Source organism: Micromesistius poutassou (genome assembly GCF_964030765.1).
Source record: "Micromesistius poutassou genome assembly, chromosome: 8".
Taxonomy (NCBI): Eukaryota; Metazoa; Chordata; class Actinopteri; order Gadiformes; family Gadidae; genus Micromesistius; species Micromesistius poutassou.
Window position 1 is genome coordinate 20,648,817 of NC_140278.1, and position 20,025 is coordinate 20,668,841.

General features: G+C 47.5%; 2 protein-coding genes across 2 annotated transcripts; one reads left to right on the plus strand and one right to left on the minus strand.

The window, feature by feature from the left end:
- Window positions 1–2,954: 2,954 nt before the first annotated feature.
- LOC311351015 (E-selectin-like) lies at window positions 2,955–6,401 on the minus strand (the record flags this gene model as incomplete). Its single annotated transcript, XM_084471098.1, has 3 exons — window positions 2,955–3,322; window positions 4,625–4,900; window positions 6,392–6,401. 3 exons carry the CDS (start codon window positions 6,399–6,401, stop codon window positions 2,955–2,957), a joined length of 654 nt encoding a protein of 217 aa, XP_084327224.1.
- Window positions 6,402–8,184: 1,783 nt separating this feature from the next.
- LOC311351244 (retinoic acid receptor RXR-beta-A-like) lies at window positions 8,185–19,805 on the plus strand. The gene is made up of 12 exons (XM_084471348.1): window positions 8,185–8,365; window positions 11,203–11,402; window positions 11,997–12,144; window positions 12,994–13,173; window positions 13,894–13,917; window positions 14,833–14,993; window positions 15,084–15,213; window positions 16,483–16,612; window positions 16,962–17,003; window positions 17,106–17,197; window positions 17,663–17,768; window positions 18,000–19,805. The coding sequence occupies exons 2-12, from the start codon at window positions 11,262–11,264 to the stop codon at window positions 18,145–18,147; spliced, it is 1,302 nt and encodes a 433-aa protein (XP_084327474.1). The 5' UTR covers window positions 8,185–8,365; window positions 11,203–11,261; the 3' UTR covers window positions 18,148–19,805.
- The last annotated feature ends 220 nt before the right edge of the window (window positions 19,806–20,025 follow it).

Sequence of the window (20,025 nt, forward strand, 5' to 3'; positions counted from 1 at the left end):
AAAAAGAATGGCATAAAAAAGCTTCAGGGAAGAACATGATTGCTTATGGATGGTTGCTCATACCGGTTTTCAGAGAGAAATACACTGAAAAACACATTGAGGGACATGAATAAAAAAAGTTTTTAAGTAAATCAAATATATAACCCAATATGATGCTTATATTTGTATTATTCACTTAATTAAACCATTGAATCAAATGTATCTTCTTATATCTAAAATGTAACCTAGTGATGAAGACCTAGTGATGGAGACACTGAGTTGATGTAACCTAGTGATGGAGACTAGATGTCTTGAGTTAAGTCTATCAGAAATCCCATCACTTTATGTTTTTTCGATGAAATCCATCCCATGAATCGGATTCCTCTGGATCTGTTTAGCAGCAGCCGAGAGGTAGATGTCCATGCACAACTCCTGGTTTTGGAGATACAAGAATTGCGTTTGGACAATCAACTCTAGACTCTGAGTTCCACCCAAGTGAGGAGAGTCCGCTGGACAGAGAGCCTGAAGAGGAAACCAAAGACACGTCAAGTTATGCACCATATTTAACACAATTACACAGGGTACGTATCTATCTAGCTTTTGGCAAAGCAGATGCATACGTTTGTTTCATTGCAAAATTCTAGATGAATGAAAATCAATGCAATAATAATTATGTTAAAGCAGTACAAAAGCAGTACAATACACAAAATGCACACTTAAGATTAAATATGTTCTATTTATTTTGTAAGAAAATTATCTTAGTTTTGTTAAACAAATATTATTTGAGCAATAAATGCACATCAAAAAACCTTAAAAATGTCTTACCAAAACCATACAATACAAAAGCATACCAAGACCATACTTACCAAAAACATACTTTAAAATAAAAAATATTCTTACCGAAGTTGCAGAAAGTTAAAAAGGTTGATAATCCCAAAGGGGTTTTCATTTAAAAAAAAAAAAACAGGTTGATCTATCTATAAATCATTATTAATTTCCAAACCCTGGGTTAAGAAATGCTAAGACTCGAGTTGTTTAGATCCAGTGTTGGACGTCCTCCTGCGTCTGATGCTGGTTGCTGAGTGCCCGTCTCTGCGTGTGTGTCCCTCCTTCCCTCTGTCCATCTCATTTCATGCAGGACTGGGGTAACCTAAGAAACACCGCTTCAATGGAGAAAATCTGCTTTGCTGCAATTAAGTGTGAGAGTGACAGAGGGTGGGGGTGGTGGGGGGGGGGTGGCGGGGGGTGGGGGGCGTGACGCCCGTGGGTGGGGCCTTACTCACAGAGGGGCATGGCAGGTGAACTGATATGGGATTCCATCGTATTGTATTAAGGATTTTAAGGACGAAAATACACCTTAATCATGGGTCTACTTGTGTTGTATTTAATATTTGTTTGGATTGGTTGGATTAAAAAAAAAATAAAACATCTGCAGTCTGAAAAAAAAAAAGTATAAAGAATTTTAATTTAGGAGTGAATGCATAACGAGAAAATGAGATTCTAATTCTCAAGGACGTCTCTCGGGCCAGACGTGAGCACACATGCAGCTTCACGCCTCACGCTGTTTTATCATCGCTGCTGCTGCTTATCTCTTTAGTTTGTTGGTTGTAAATATTGAATCATGTTTAATACCTGACAATAATTAATCAGACTATATTATTATCAGGCTGCTAATCTGAGCTCCGTACTGTAAAGAGAACCACATCTGATTTGGGATTAGGCCAAATTAGAGCGCATTACACCCATCCCACTGGAGCTGAATAAAGTCCTAATCTCAGGGGATCTGCACGGGGAGTGACCACCGTGTTGCTATGGAGAGCGGGCCACAAAAGGGTGTGGCGTGGGAATGTACCCAGGGGTCAGGAGTAAGGGGACAGAGGTCAGAGGTCGGAGGCAGCTGGACAGCACACACAAGAGCGGAGGACGGTGAGAAAAGGGGGAGGGGCCAGCAGAGGGGGACATTAACATTGAACTGACCGATGCTTTCAGGGGAAGCCATCACTAAGCTATGAAACATGTCTAATGGTCCATGCTGGTGGACACGCCTCACAGCGCAGCGCTGGAACGTCGGGCTCGCTGGGGCGGCGTTGGGCCTGCATGGATTTAGAGACTTTTTTTTTTTTTAACATACTATTTTTTTTTTCTACCAAAAACCTTTCATTAAAGACGATCCAATATTTGAGTAAAAATGAAGGAGCAATGAAACTGCTGTCAATTGAAATAATTGGTTTAGTTTGAATGGAACGATGGAATATTAAAAAGTGCTTCCGTTATTAAAACCCTACTCTGATCTGTTCATCCTTTCACAGGACAATATTTAGCACATTTTCATGGATGAGTTTGCGGGAAAAACAACAACAACAACAACAGCAGTAGTATAATTAAAAAAAACAGTAATAGTAGAAGAAATCCCCACCAAACGTAACAATTGGCTGAATGGCGCTCAGCGCATAACGTCTCTTCTCCTCTGATGTGGAGACGGAGGAGGAGGAGAGAGAGAGCGGGCCGGGGGCGAGGCCACATGCTGCCGCTGAAGGTCAAGTCACGGGGCATATCCTGGTGGTCTCAAAAAGATTCTCAGGGTCCAACTTAGGGGGTCAATATGCAAATGTTCACCCCCAAGTGAAAGGCAAAGAGTGGATCAATGTTCTCACATCACTCCTGCTGCCCGTGACTGTGGGGGGAACGCCCCCGCTCCAAAACGGTTTCATATTCAATGGAATCCAGGGGAACAAAAGAAGCCGCGGCCGTATGTGTGGCTCCTCCATACGAGGAGGAGAAGAACCACCATGAGATGCTGCGGGGAACTTGAATGCATTTATTTCAAATCAAACCACAAAAACAATTTAAAAAAAACACCTCTATGTGGAGGTCTTGTGAAGACCTGATCCAATTGAGTTTAACACTTTTGGGAATATACTTTTTTTTATTATTATTATTTACACATAGATACGACATACACAAGTAAATGAATATCAGCTCAGGTCTGCCTCAGCACACGTAAAGCAGATGAAGTTGAGTTCTTCCGTGTCGGGTAAGGCCACCCACTGCTGCCCCCTAGTGGCCTCTAGGGCACCTGCCATGCCGCAGTCATACGGCCTCTCGGCCCCGTGGCCCGGGGCCCAGTTCTGATAACAGCCCGCGCCCCACCTGATCCAGAACCAGAGGTCGAAGGCGTGGCGAAGCCCGAGCCAGACGTGGGGCGAGGTGGCGTTCTCTGCGGCCCGTCCCACGCGGTCCTGGAGCTCCTGGCTGTGGACTGACACCAGGGCCCTGTGGTGGTTCCTGCAGTAGCTGCTCGCCTCCATCCACGACATGTTCTTCTGAATTAAAATCAAATTTCCTTGAAGGGGGGGGGGGGGGGGGGAACAGAACAAATGTATTAATTGATGTTTTAATTGTTCATGAATAATTGATGAAAGATGTGGATTGTGAAATGTTTTGTATGGATAAAGAAAGGCTGAGCAATAGGCCCGCCTGATAAACCTCGACTATAAACAGTAATAGTGTAATAGTAATGTTACATATTACTCAGTACTCTTACTAAGTAAAAGTGGTGTCTAGCAGTGGTGTAAGGCGATGATACCGCGGTGTTATCTGTACTCATGTGTGCCGGTGTTGTGAGAGGAGGTTGCTCTTGAGTTTCAGGGACAAAGGTGGCTGACTCGAGGTGAGGTCTGATAACGTGTTCAATGCAGTGAATTCTACACTGAAGAATTGAAACTGCTCAGGTGGACGTTCTGTTCTGTGAATAAGTCGGTCGACTGCTTACCGGCCGGTGCTGCGGTGTGTGTGGTGGCAGTAGAGGCCGACACGGGGCTGGGTGGGAAAACAGTCTGGGTAGTTGTGCTTTGGGTGACTGGTGATGAGAAGATGTGCCCGGCTGTAACAGTCTGTTGGGTGACTGGTGAAGAGAGGGTCTGACCGGCTGTAACAGTCTGTTGGCTGACTGCTGATGAGAGGGTCTGTTGGGTGACTGGTGATGAGAGGGTCTGTTGGCTGACTGCTGATGAGAGGGTCTGTTGGCTGACTGCTGATGAGAGGATGTCTCCAGGTGTAACAGCAGTCTGTTGGCTGACTGCTGATGAGAGGGTCTGTTGGGTGACTGGTGATGAGAGGATGTCTCCCGGTGTAACAGCAGTCTGTTGGGTGACTGGTGATGAGAGGATGTCTCCCGGTGTAACAGCAGTCTGTTGGCTGACTGCTGATGAGAGGGTCTGTTGGGTGACTGGTGATGAGAGGATGTCTCCCGGTGTAACAGCAGTCTGTTGGGTGACTGGTGATGAGAGGATGTCTCCCGGTGTAACAGCAGTCTGTTGGGTGACTGGTGATGAGAGGATGTCTCCCGGTGTAACAGCAGTCTGTTGGGTGACTGCTGATGAGAGGATGTCTCCAGGTGTAACAGCAGTCTGTTGGGTGACTGGTGAAGGACTGGGGCTTATTTTCCTTGCTGTGGGAGGATGAAGATGCAAGACATTGAGAAGACAACGGTGTTCCTTTAAATGTCAATGAATTTTCAATTAATCTTAAACGATCTCCATAAATGCGTAGCGTATTCTTTATTCTAATCCGTCCGTCGTCCACTCACCCCCCTGACAAACAAACTTGCGATTGACGTGACATCGAAGGTTATTCCATTTCCCACTGTTCCTCCAAACAGCCACCACACAGTCCTGGTCTATGTTGTTGGGTTGGTTGGTGTTCCAGAGACGGAAGGAGGAGCCGTCTCCGTCGGACCACCTCCAGGGGTCTTTGAAGAGTCCGATCCACGCCGAGGCCCCCGTGAGGCCTGCCCGCACGGCGCTGTTCTCCGCCGCGGACTGGATGCCGACCAGCTCGCTGGACAGCCCCCTGCAGTGGTCCTGAGACCGACGCCACGGCTTCTTATCGGACACGAATACTGGGCCGTGCGTGTCGTTACCTACAGACATAAATGTTACAGTGTTATTATTAATATGCAGGTGCTAAATTGCCTGTTTACATACACGGTCATATTGGCGGAGCAGGAGGTGACTTACCTTCACAAACAAAGCCTCTTCTAGTGTCGCATCCACTCTCAAACCAACGTCCGTCTGAGTTCATCGCTCCACAGCTCTCTGGGGTCGTACCATTGGGCTCTCCTTCCTCCCAGTTCAAGAAGACCAGCTTCTGTTCAGGCCTTGCCCAGTACCATGTGGCTGTGTCTGCAAGCCGCAGTCCGATCCAGGTTCTGATGATATCATCTGGAACTGCGGCCGCCAAACTCAGCACGTCTGAAGAGTTTCCGACGGTCGCCAAATCAGTGAACTCCTCTCGACAAAAACTCTGTGCACTCGTATAGTTCATAAAGATATTGACAAAGTGAAATTCTGCACAGCTGATTTTGAAGGAACAAAAACCTGTGAATGTACAATAAAAGACATATCAATTACATGGAGTACATTTAAGAAATCACAGTTATTACACATGACATTATATGACAATAGATATGTTAAAATGAGAAGTCATGAAAATGACTTTTTACAGAAAATGGATTAGACATTAGAATAGAGAAACACGAACCGAAGATAAACACCAGACCCGCCGTTATAAGTCCTTTCATGATGATGAACGTCAGCCGTTTATGGTCAAACCATTAAAGAACAAAACAGACAATAACTAACCAGCAACAGCCTGGACTATCGAATGTGTTGTTCTGTGGTTAGATCCTGTGTGAGACCGAGGAAACAAGCGCTGAGGAAAGAGACTGGTCTGAGAATGTCACCTCACCTGTTTGCACAAATAAAGGCCGACTTCAGTGGCCAAGAAGTTTTGCAAGATCCTTTCACTCAACAATGCACCCACGCACACACACACACAACACACACTAATTACTCACCGGTTTGTAATCCCATGTGCTAACAGTGTGCCATGTCAAAGATAATAGTTATTCACTGGGGAATGCGTCACTATTGAGTCTATTGATTATACCAGGAAACTAAAGGCTAGGGCGACGAGAGACATGGTTTGTAACAGTTGAAGGCATTCAGAAAGTGTGTTTATCAGTTTTTAGTTCTTAGTTTTAGTTATTATTTGGATTTACTCTGTTGTAGTTTGTAGTAAATGTGACCAAATACAGAGAGCCCACATAGTTTTGCCTACAGGTCTGTTACAATGCCCATTGTTGCCCACACACAGCTGTTTTTTTTAATGCGTTTTTTGTCAATGACTTTCCTCCATGAAGAGGAAAGATTGAGAGCCGTACACTGAGCCGAGAGGTCAAGGAAACCCCAAATATGTCTGTCCTAGAAGGTAAATGTCCCTGCCTTAACCCGGGCCACCTTAACCCAGGCAGCGTAATCACATGCATCACATTTTGTATCAGTGCATAATCTGAAATTGCAGCAGACTGTTGAGAGAAAGCAACAAAACAAAACAAATTCAGAAGCCTCACCATCTGGCATGGTGACCGACCATGTGACCAACCATGTGACCCACACCAGCCTGCTCGACTGGGCGGGGGGCGGGTCCGGGGGGGGGGGCCCCTTCATTCAGTGAAAGGGATATATTTAAATATATACTGTATAACCACACGCATTTGGTCTTGTTATTATGCAGTGATTGAGTGTATGTGTTTATTTAGTTTTATGGTGAATACCTCTATGTGTGCAACTATTTGTAATTGCATAACCCTTTGTATTTGAATAGTTCCCCTCCGTACACCACACTAACCCCAGTGTGGTGGGGGCTCCACACTAACCCCAGTGGGGTGAGTGACCACCATGGTGGGGGGGGGGGGGGGGGACCGCACTGCCACACTAACCCCAACCCCAAAATGATTTACTTTAATACCTTCATCCTTGATTGCAGATGAATTCGACAAAGGTCAATGTATATGTCCATTGGCATTGCCCTACAATACCCCTACAGGTATCCCTGTTTGGTTCAGCATATGAACGACCACGCCGGATGGTCTGAGTTGTCGTTGTTTTTGTCGGCTGCTGGTCTTTGTTTTAGATTGCCCTCTTTGAAGACACTTTAGGATTGCCAGGAGTATGGGCAGTCAGTACTGAAATTGAATGAAACGGCGACGTCTGCTTTTCAGATGCAGAGCCGGTGTGTCCCAGCGTTGGCTGATCAACACGTAGCGTAGCACAACACAGACACACACACACACAGCATCGTCAGCCGCCTCTGAGACCCCGAGGAAAACACAACGAGAGTGAAAAGATCAGAGGTGTCAAGATTTGTAATACCAAACATATTCATAATATAACGGTAAAGAATAAAATACATCTTGTATTCATAATTATATTACATTATGTAGGCTTCTTAGGCTTATAGGAATTATCTGAAAAATAAGCATGGCTATGGGCCATTCGTTTATTGCTGACAGTGTTTAATTGGAAAGAAAATCCATAGGGCCATACAATTATTGCTTTACTTCACTTTACTTCACTGTCATTTACTTAACATATTTCCTCCATAAAATAATTGGAGCAAGGTACATTGCCCCATAAAACAAATGGAAAACAGTCAAAAGCTAAATGCATATTTTGCTTACATTTTAATTATAGCTTAGAGTCTTTTTTTAATTGTAACTATGGTAACTAACGGTATGGACCACTGCAAGCAGAACTCTGTGACCAGATAAGACCCCCCACACACACGCACGCACGCACGCACGCACGCACGCACGCACGCACGCACGCACGCACGCACGCACGCACGCACGCACGCACGCACACACACACACACACACACACACACACACACACACACACACACACACACACACACACACACTCCCACTACTAGTGCAGGGGTGGAGAGACACCATTGATACAGAAGTTTCCACATTCTCCTTTATTGTTCATGTAGGCCTAACCAAGAGCAGAACAATATTAATGCATTTTTACATTTTTACTGTACATCGGTTTACTTTGTCGGCAGCAACTCAAATATAATATTAATTGGTAAAATATAATTAATAATTAATTAATTATATATATATAATAATGATATAATGATGAATGATGAATTATATAATATGGTTCTGGTGACAAGGCAATGTTCGATTACGAAAAAAATCTAAATTAATTGATTCATAATACAATATCATTATATACATTCGCATGTATCAGGGGCGGATGGGATGTATCCGATTGCATGGGGCTGCGCATGCGCACTCCGGACCGGAGCCGGACGGGGCAGTGACAGTCCCGGGAGACATGTTGGCTCTAGGACACTGGCGGAGAGCCAACATGGCCGCCTTTCAGTGTGTCAACAACAACAGCGTCAAGTTGAAGTGAGCCGGGATTTGAGTATCGGCCCTTGGCTCCCGCTCCGCGGCCACAGTCTCCGGACCACCAGAAAAATACACGATGATCCGCAGTGCGGTTCCCGCGATGTGTTGAACGTTAACCGGGTAAGCCGCACGCATTTTTTAAACCATCGCGCTATCCGTCGGCTAGTGCTAAGCTAACGCCGCCGTTAGCAGGACGGAGCGAGCGGAGGAGCGCTCGGTTCAGCTAGCAGCGCGTTAGCTAGCGGGTTAGCTCCGGGACAATGTTCGGAATTGTCCGAAGTTGAGACCGTCGACCCACCCCCCCCCACCCCCGGCGTTCGGGATTCCTGAAAGGCAAGTTCGTTTTGAAAACACCGAGGGCCGGATTCGTGTTCCGAACCGGTCCACTGCTACGGCGACATCGAGTAACGCTCAGCCCGGGATGCTAATCCCGCAGATCTCCTCTGAGTGAGTGGTAGCTCGGTGCTAATAGCATTAGCTTATTGCTAATAGCGTTAGCCCGCTGCTTATAGCGTTATCAGCTAAACCAGCGAACACATATCCGCGAGTAATGTAGTGTTGGATGCATGTTAGAGGGGTGTAGATGGGGTCCACCCGCGGGGCCCCTGTGAAGGGATGATGCTCGTGTGTGTGTGTGTTATGAACACATGAATGTATCACAGGATGGATTCATGTTCGCGGACCATATGCTAAACCGTGTCGCACGTCGACATTGGGGCAATATGAACCGATATCAAACATGGACGTTCGCGGACTCCTCCGCTCCGTCGGGTCAGCTGTTCGGGACCACGGGGGATTATAGATTATAGATATCGGACCGCAGGAGGAAGTTTGGCCCCGACACCAGATCGGATTCCTCCGTCCTCAGATCTGCCAGCTCGCATTAAACCAGAAGCGGTTCGCATCAGAGCCTCCGTGGGAGCTGATCGCGTTCAATTGACCATACGGTTCATCTGGATGGTCCCCGTGTGTTGTGTAAAGGAGAAGGTGGTGTAGAGGAGGAGGTGGCGTAAAGGAGGTGCAAAGGGGTGTTGTAAATCAGGTGGTGTAAAGGAGGAGGAGGTGGGGTAAAGGAGGAAAAGGTGGTGTAGAAGAGGGGCAAAGGAGGAGGTGGTGTAAATGTAGTGTAAACGAGAAGGTGGTGTAGAGGAGAAGGAGGTGTAGAGGAGGAGATGTAGAGGAGGAGGAGGCGGTGTAGAGGATGAGGATGAGGAGGAGGTGATCAATGTGTCAGTTAATAGGGGGCACTGGGCTGAAGCACACCAATCAGACTGAGATGTCACTCTTGACAGTGTGAAATCATGTTGGCTGCACATCATTGTATACATTGTATATATTACATTATCATATCGTGTATTGAAGCATTTACAATGCACATTCTGCGTGCGGCTTTAACATAGAGCTGCGATCTGGCCGCCAGGCCTACTGGACGGACACGCAACGTTACACTAATGATTTGCAGGATGTTTGTAATGTCATCTGTAAAGGCATCTGTACATCTTCTAGGAAATGATCTGTCCTCTGGTCGACCCTGTACCTTCACAACAGTGTGACTCAGATGTATCGCTCTGTATGATCTACCCGATGGGTTACACAAGACCTTTTATTACCCTCCAAACACATCCTGAGGTATTGAACAATATGTACAATATGAACAATTATGGCCTAAAAAGTCACAATTTGGATTGCCGTTAACACACACGGAAACTGGAACACAATGGGTTCATTTTAAACTAGGGATGCACCGCTACACATTTTCCACATTACATGTAGGTATCTGCAAATAGTAAATACCAGTCCAATTCATTACTTTAATCATAGGCGTACCGTAACAACATTATACATTGGTCATAATTAATTACTTTAATGGGGCCTTTTCTAAATTACCAAAGGCTACTAGGCTATCATTGAAAGTTATAAATAGATGAGCTACATTATAGGTTATTTAAGATACAGTCACAGCTACAAGTTCAAAGCCAAGTACTACACATACTACACAATACAACATGTTTAGGAAATGCCTATATAGTCGATTATAATACCACACCCAAAAGGAGTGTTGGATCACTTGCATCCTCTTATTAAGACTTAAATACTAATTATACAGCAGCTACAATTACTGAAATGGCATTGTGAGTCCATTGCTTTTCCCCCTAAAGTAATAATAGATCTCAACTTGCTTCCATTTACTGTTCCCAACAGTACACGGGCCTACTGTAGTGATCATGAAGACATCCACATGTTTTATAGCCCACCAATGCACATCTGATCAAAACGAAGCATAACAGATCAGTGGAACTCCTCCCAGACCCGTTGGACGAGCTGTGCTCGTGAGTAGAACGCGTGGATTAAAGACCAGCAGACGACCGGCCTAGCCTCACGCTCAGTAGAGGTACACACAGGATTACATCGTTACCTGGGAGATCAGCTTAGGTCAGCCGTCTCAATAGTCGCGTGGTGGATATCAACATACAAAGTACATAAATGCTTGTGCTCATCCCTAGTTATTGCAACAATTTTATCTACAGGGTCTAAATTATCAATTTTTACTTTGAATTCTCAAACTTAATTGTTGGTGTCTTCAATGGAGTCAGTGTTTGAAAAAAAGACGAGACTCGTACGTGTTTTTGTTGCTTTGATAAACCTAATATTTACTGGATCAAATCCTGTTAATGCATATTTGGTATATCATGCAATGTTATATATGCCATATAATTAGCATATATAATCATGTCATATGGGTAAATGTAACATTTGTAAACAGTTTGTTGACACTCTTGACATGCTAAGCTAATGCTCTCTCCTCTTGTCTTTCTTCTGTCTCTCCTCCTCTTGTCTCTCCTTCCCCTCCATGTCTCTCTCCTTCTTGTCTCTCCTCCTCGTCTCCCCTCATCCTCCATGTCTCTCCCCTCCATCCCCTCCATGTCTCTCCTCTTGTCCTCCTCTTGCCTCCCCAGACCTTGAGATCTCAGACGGGCCCTAGTCGCTCTTCTCTGCACTAGGCAGTCTGATAGCCATGTCCTCACAGCAGCCCAACAGCTCCGCCTCCAACAGCCCCACCTCCATCCTGGGCTCCCCCTTCTCCGTCATCAGCCCCTCGCTGGGCTCTCCGGGCGTCACGTCGTCACTGGGCTTTGGACCTATCAACAGCAGCCAGGTACGTTCCACGTCGTTAACCCCCGACACGACCTCTTTCGTGCGGGGAAACGTGATAGAAATGCCAGGCTGATGCTTAGGTGCCCCAGCCGCTGGGTCTAGGGACGAACAGAGGTTCCAGACATTCTTGTTTATGTTGTGGACATGATGTGTCCGTAATTACCCATTGCAGCGCTCTAAATTTAATTCAGCGATTGTATTTCTATAGCCCTTAATTACCATTACGGTCTCATAGTGCTTAACAGGCCAAATATTGACGACACCCAATGTAATTCAGCATATTTCTGCATATACAATGTAATTCAGCATATTCATATTGTCCGCTGACTACTCCATTACCAGGAGGTCTTTCCGGGCGCTCCGTGTGTGAGTTGCTAAGTAACACAGCAGCACCACAGTGTTCAACATGTAATCTGGTTTCATGTCCAGTACATCTTAATAATAATAATAATAAATCAACCACAAACCCAGACTGTTAACCGCCAGGTGTGTCAGCGCTGAGCGTGTTAGCCTCAGACCCAGCACCAGTTGTTATCTGTACCGTCTCGCCCCCCTCCTCCTCCCCCCCCCCCCCCCCCCCCCTCCGTCCGCACAGATCAACTCCTCGGTGTCCGGGATGCACGCCATCAGCAGCTCGGACGACGTCAAGCCCCCGTTCGGCCTGAGGCCGATGTCCGCCCACAGCCCCGGGATCATGCTGTCCCAGAAGCGCCTGTGTGCCATCTGTGGAGACCGGTCCTCCGGTGAGCCCCGGCCCGCGCACCGCCGTCACGTCTACGTTCACGTCTAACCCTCAAGCGCCTTTAGCAGACGCTTTCATCCAGAGAGACTTAACAATAAGTACATTGGTCAGAAGAGAAGAGAAACGACACTCTATCGCTGTGGGGTACAGTGAGGGTGTTCATAGAACCAAGTGCCGAGCGCTAACCATCACCAGGTTAACCCGTTCCCCGTACACAACAGAGAAAGCTAGGATAAGATGCTAGGTTAAGATGCTACACCATGCTATAACAACATACAATAAGTGTCAGGATGTACAACATACAATAAGTGCGTACATTAAGTGCCAGGACGTACAACATACAATAAGTGCGTACATTAAGTGCCAGGACGTACAACATACAATAAGTGCGTACATTAAGTGCCAGGACGTACAACATACCATAAGTATATAAAGGGCTGATTATGGTCCCACGTTCACGCAACACCAGGGGGTTACGGACCCCTTACGTCCTTGCGGACCCTCCTTGCGTCCACCGCGAGGGCCTGACAAAAAATTGCGCCTCCCAAAAATTGTAACCTTACGCTGAGGCGACGCAGCACCAAAACAGGTCCACGACTGCGTCGAAGCGTCTGCGTGGCCGTTGCGTTACGTGAACGTGGGACCATAATCAGCCGTTAAGAGGGATGTGGTGGCCATGCAGAGTCCAGGTGCACCGAGTATAGGGACGGAGTCGGGCCTGTAACCCAGAGGCTAAAGTCTCACGCTGCCCGCGCTCTGTTCCGGGTTCCCTGTTCAGTAGCTCCATCACAGGGAACCAGGATTCACTTGGTACGTCTTGTATGTGAACGTCATGCCCCCCCCCCCACAGGGAAGCACTACGGCGTGTACAGCTGCGAAGGCTGCAAGGGCTTCTTCAAGCGGACGGTGAGGAAGGACCTGAGCTACACCTGCAGGGACAACAAGGAGTGTCTGGTGGACAAGAGGCAGAGGAACCGCTGCCAGTACTGCCGCTACCAGAAGTGCCTGGCCATGGGCATGAAGAGAGAGGGTAGGGGCACACGCACGCACGCACGCCCGCGCACACGCACACGCACGTAGACCCTCACACTCTATCAGAAGTGCCTGGTCATAGAGCAGACTGCAGTATCCTCTGATGTAAAGTAAGAAAACTTTTGTACTGCACAGCACTGCAGTACAAATTTGATTACACACAGTGAGACTATAAGGTATATTATGTTATAATATATTTATATTTTGTAAAGTACTACATTACATATTTACCTACACAATGAGACTCTACGTAATATTATTATCTGATATATTATTGTATTTATTTGATATTGTGTACATACTACATGATATATTTTGCCAGTTCAGAGGCAAGGTGGGTTTGAATCTTATCAGGTATTCGCAGAGTATCTGTGGATACCTAATTGTTATTATTATAGCCAATAAATCATTGATTTGACTCCAAAGGGAGTGTTCTTCTAGAAGTAGTGCTACAGACTGTCCCTCAGTGCTCAGCGTGGCGTGGGTATATTTTTACATTGGATTACCGTTGGTAATTAAGCAGCTTTGGGGATCCTGAAGTCCTGGTCCCACACACAAACCCGCGTTATTAGACGTGGGTCGTCTCAAATAGACGTTTCCTCTCATGTGATTGTTGACGGTATGAGTCTGAGCTGGTGGCTGGGTGAGGAGAGCTTAATATGGCTCATTACTCTGCTAACCCTCGACTCTGTTTTCTCCTCTTCTACTCCTCCTGCAGTGGTCCAAGATGAACGTCAGAAATGTAAGGAATTAAGAAAAGCTCTTGGTATGGCTGAAGGTTATACTACAAATGTTATATTACCAATTTACCTGTTGTTGTTGTTGTTGTGTGTACACATAGCCTTGCTCCTTGTGGCCATGATTTGATTTCTATATTTATACTGTATGTATTGGACTCTATTTCAAATTTCCCTCTTTTGTCCTAGTGTTGACCTCTACTGTCCTAGTGTTGACCTCTACTGTCCCTAGTGTTGACCTCTCCTCTCTGAGTGACCTCTACTGTCCTAGTGTTGACCTCTACTGTCCTAGTGTTGACCTCTACTGTCCTAGTGTTGACCTCTACTGTCCTAATGACCTCTTCTTAGTTGACCTCTTCTTAGTGTTGACCTGTCCTAGTGCTGACCTACTGTCCTAGTGTTGACCTCTACTGTCCCTAGTGTTGACCTCTACTGTCCTAGTGCTGACCTCTACTGTCCTAGTGTTGACCTCTACTGTCCTAGTGTTGACCTCTACTGTCCCTAGTGTTGACCTCTACTGTCCTAGTGCTGACCTCTACTGTCCTAGTGTTGACCTCTTAGTGTTGACCTGTCCTAGTGCTGACCTCTACTGTCCTAGTGCTGTTGACCTCTACTGTCCTAGTGCTGACCTCTACTGTCCTAGTGCTGACCTCTACTGTCCTAGTGTTGACCTCTACTGTCCTAGTGTTGACCTCTACTGTCTTAGTGTTGACCTCTACTGTCCTAGTGTTGACCTGTCCTAGTGCTGACCTCTGACCTCTACTGTCCTAGTGCTGACCTCTGACCTCTACTGTCCTAGTGTTGACCTCTACTGTCCTAGTGCTGACCTCTGACCTCTACTGTCCTAGTGTTGACCTCTACTGTCCTAGTGCTGACCTCTGACCTCCCCCCCCCCCCCCTCCTCCCCCCGCTGTGCGCAGCGGTCCAGGAGGAGCGCCAGAGGAACCGCGAGCGTGAGGGCGAGCTGGAGTGCAGCATGGCGGTGAACGAGGAGATGCCCGTGGAGAAGATCCTGGAGGCGGAGACGGCGGTGGAGCAGCGGACGGAGCTGCACTCGGACGGAGGCTCCGCCACCAGCTCTGTGAGTCCCTCCCTCCCTCCCTCCCCCCCCCCCCCCCCCCCTCACCCCGGCCTCGGTCTTGACCCTGGGCTGTGCTCCGTGTCGTTGCAGCCCCACGACGCCGTGTCCAACATCTGCCAGACGGCGGACAAGCAGCTGTTCGCCCTGGTGGAGTGGGCCAAGAGGATCCCCCACTTCTCTGAGCTGCCCCTGGACGACCAGGTCATCCTGCTGCGCGCAGGTAACACCACGCCAACACCACCCCTACACCACCCCAACACCACCCTACACCACCCCAACGCCACCCTACACCACCCCAACACCACCTAACGACCCTACACCACCCCAACACCACCCTACACCACCCCAACGCCACCCTACACCACCCCAACGCCACCCTACACCACCCCAACACCACCTAACGACCCAACACCACCTAACGACCCAACGCCACCCCAACGCCACCCTACACCACCCTACAACCCTAACAACACCTAACGACCCAACACCACCTAACGACCCAACACCACCCCAACACCACCTAACGACCCAACACCACCCCAACGGCACCTAACGACCCAACGCCACCCCAAACCACCCCAACACCACCCTAACACCACCCCAACACCACCTAACGACCCAACACCACCCTAACACCACCTAACGACCCAACACCACCCAACGACCCAACACCACCCCAACACCACCTAACGACCCAACACCACCCCAACACCACCTAACGACCCAACACCACCCCAACGGCACCTAACGACCCAACGCCACCCCAAACCACCCCAACACCACCCTAACACCACCCCAACACCACCTAACGACCCAACACCACCCTAACACCACCTAACGACCCAACACCACCCAACGACCCAACACCACCTAACGACCCAACACCACCCTAACACCACCTAACGACCCAACACCACCCAACGACCCAACACCACCCCAACACCACCCTAACACCACCCCAACACCACCTAACGACCCAACACCACCCTAACACCACCTAACGACCCAACACCACCCAACGACCCAACACCACCCCAACGCCACCCCAACGCCACCTAACGACCCAACACCACCCCAACACCACCTAACGACCCAACACCACCCCAACGCCACCCCAACACCACCCCAACGCCACCTAACGACCCAACACCACCCCAACACCACCCCAACGCCACCTAACGACCCAACACCACCCCAACACCACCTAACGACCCAACACCACCCTAACACCACCCCAACACCACCTAACGACCCAACACCACCTAACGACCCAACACCACCCCAACACCACCGTACAACCCCCCAACAACTCTACCACCCCCACCCAACGACCCAACACCACCCTACAACCCCCCCAACAGTACCCCAACAGTACCCCAACACCACCCAACGACCCAACACCACCCTACAACCGCCCCAACAGCCCACAGCAGGTATGATTGTGTCTCCTGGCCCCTGATCCACAAGCCGCCGTGTGTTGTTCTGCTAGGCTGGAACGAGCTCCTCATCGCCTCCTTCTCCCATCGCTCCATCGCCCTGAAGGACGGAGTCCTGCTGGCCTCTGAGCTGCACAGGGACAACGCCATGCACAGCGCAGGGGTAGCAGCCATCTTCGACAGGTACAGGACACACATCGACTGACTGTATAATGACCACTGGATCTCATTGATACTGTATAGTGACCAGTGGATCTCATTGACTGACTGTATAGTGACCACTGGATCTCATTGATACTGTATAATGACCACTGGATCTCATTGATACTGTATAATGACCAGTGGATCTCATTGATACTGTATAGTGACCAGTGGATCTCATTGACTGACTGTATAGTGACCACTGGATCTCATTGATACTGTATAGTGACCAGTGGATCTCATTGACTGACTGTATAGTGACCAGTGGATCTCATTGACTGACTGTATAATGACCAGTAGATTGTATAATGACTACTTTGATTTCCTGCAGGGAGAGCATTCAGAGTGCAGAAGTGGGGGCAATATTTGACCGGTAAGGCCCTGTGAGGGACGGCTGTATGTGAAGTGTGTTGGATCACTGTTGGTACACAGCCCGCGTCCTCCCCTGTTCTCACCGCTCTGTTCCACTGTGCAGGGTTCTCACCGAACTCGTCAGCAAAATGAGAGATATGCAAATGGACAAGACGGAGCTGGGCTGTCTCCGAGCCATCGTCCTCTTTAACCCAGGTATAGTAAGACGTGTAACTATGTCATTTGGACAGCAGTCACACACTATTTAGTATGCAGTCCAGTAGTCTCTCTGAGGGCTGTACTGCAGTAGAGGTTAACCCTTCAGTCCAGTAGTCTCTCTGAGGGCTGTACTGCAGTAGAGGTTAACCCTTCAGTCCAGTAGTCTCTCTGAGGGCTGTACGGCAGTAGAGGTTAACCCTTCAGTCCAGTAGTCTCTCTGAGGGCTGTACTGCAGTAGAGGTTAACCCTTCAGTCCAGTAGTCTCTCTGCTGCAGTAGAGGTGAACCTGCTCCACCCTTGTGTCAGTAGTCTCTCTGAGGGCTGCAGTAGAGGTGAACCTGCTCCACCCTTGTGTCAGTAGTCTCTCTGAGGGCTGTACTGCAGTAGAGGTTAACCCTTCAGTCCAGTAGTCTCCCTGAGTGCCATAGCTGAGGGTAACCTGCTCCCCCCTTTGTGCCCCAGATGCTAAAGGGCTGTCCAACACCGCTGAGGTGGAGCTCCTCAGGGAGAAGGTCTATGCATCACTGGAAGCCTACTGCAAACAGAAGTACCCGGAACAGCAGGGAAGGTGAGAACCGAACGCCACCACGCAGCAGCCCTGCAGGGGGAAAGGCTGCAAATGCTGCACGCACACACACACACACACATACACATGCATACATACACACATACACATACGTACATGGGTGTGTACAGACACACGTGCACGTACACTCAGAAACGCAGACACACCAATTAAAGACTCGTTTGGTGGTGGGACTAAACGACGGGCCCTTCTGCCCCCCCCCCCCCCCCCCAGGTTTGCCAAGCTCCTCCTGCGCCTGCCCGCACTGCGTTCTATTGGCTTGAAGTGCTTGGAGCACCTGTTCTTCTTCAAGCTGATCGGTGACACACCCATCGACACGTTCCTCATGGAGATGCTTGAAGCGCCCCACCAGTTATCTTAGGAGGGAGGAGCTTCACACGGGCTTTGGGGTGGAGCTGGAGTGGGACTGCACTTTTATTCTTTTTTTTTTTGTGGATTTAACAATTTGTCTCACTGCCGTCTGGGTCGGCCTATTTTAGCGCCCCCTCGCAGACGAGCTTTCTAGACCAAACGATCTCTGAGCTGGTGTGGGGAAACACCAGCGTACCGTACATTAAAGTACTGCTCATATTAGGATCGTCAGTACTGGTGCTATATATTGAGAGAGGAAAAAAAAAAAAAAAAAAAGATTTCGGAAGTAATTGATGTAAAATGTCTTTTTTAAAATTGAAAAGATTTTAGTTCCTTTACCGGAGCTAAAATGTTGGTATCCATTTTTATAACTATGCTTTTTAGAATCCCCCAAATGATAAGCTTCAGTTTTTAATTCCATGGTCTTCAAAACCTGTTTTTAAAAGTAAGGTTGAGATCATGGGTATGCAATAAAGATGTAGTTTTTTCCCCCTTTTTCACAATTTGTAATTCAAATCAGAACTTGAGTGGGGAGGGGGGGGGGGCGGGGGCGGGGCGGGGGGGTTAATTTTTCCTGTCTAATCTCAGTAAAGTACTGACCTTACTGTACCAAACACTCTGTGTACTGTGTCTAAACATAGCGCCTCGTGGATTTGATTCTGAGATGAGAAACACGTAAGATCGCGGCAGTAAACCTCGAGTCCACACGAAACGAGGCCCGGCTAGTGTGGAGCTCGCTCTATTCACTTGGGGTCCTTTTTGTTGTTGTTTTTTTTTTTTTTGCGCTTTTTTGTAAATCTAATCACTTTGCAGTTAATGCATAGACTGCACTGCACACTTGCTATATGCTATTTTTAAAACATACTATTTTCGAATGATTGGCCAAAAAAAAAAATGGTCAGGTTTTGTACTTGGTGCTATTCCAGATTCACTCATTCGGTGAGGCCATTCACCCGACGACAAACATAAATTATGCAAGAAAATTTAAATTCCCTCAAATTTCGAATTGAGCAGTTGAAGCTGAACCCTGCATCACGCGTCCCTCCAGTCCGCCTTCAGGGGTTTTACGAAGTAAATCATCGTCTGGTGGAAAGGGAAAATTCAATTTGTAATTTATATACAATTCTATGGTACTGTGCAAAAATTGTTCAGGGAAAAATGCTCTATATGAATAGATTTGGATAATGTGGTCAGGAGATACAAATTGTTATTATTGATATTTTCCCTGGTTTAGTTTCCAACTATTATTACGCAGAATGTGTCTTAGGTTGCACTGGATTTTCTAAGACTCGTTCAGCATCGCAATTTCTGTTTGGCTTTTTCCCTTTTTTTTTTTTTGGTGCTCTTGAGTTCTATTTCCCTCCCCTCAGAGTTATTAATGTCTTCTTCATCTTGCTGTCTTGTGCATTGTTTATTAAAAGGCAAACACCCGAATCACAACTACAGATCCATAGATCTCCACGCCACCACCATACTCCTGTGTGACTGACTGTCAGTGAAGCTCAGATCAAGTGGATTATTGTCATTGGCTTCTGTACATGCAGACGTTTGATCGATCTGATCGATCGGAAAACATCAAGATCAGCTCGATCGGAAGCATTAGATCGGTTTCTTGCAGCATGGGTTGTTTGGGTTCAAAAATAAAAACAAAAGGCAGATCTGTCTGTTCCCGGACTCCTGTTTTTAATTGAAATAATGTGTTATTGAATACTTGTTTTTTTTGTTACATTTTCTGTCTGCCCTGAAAAATGAAATCTTTCCAAACCGCTGGTAAAGAAAGAGCCAGATGACTGCGGTCTGTCTCGCTTTCCAAATGCAACTCTGAGGCGGTTAATGTAAAGGGGAAGGATTGATGCATTTCCTGTAAAGGTCAGCCAGAGCTGCAACC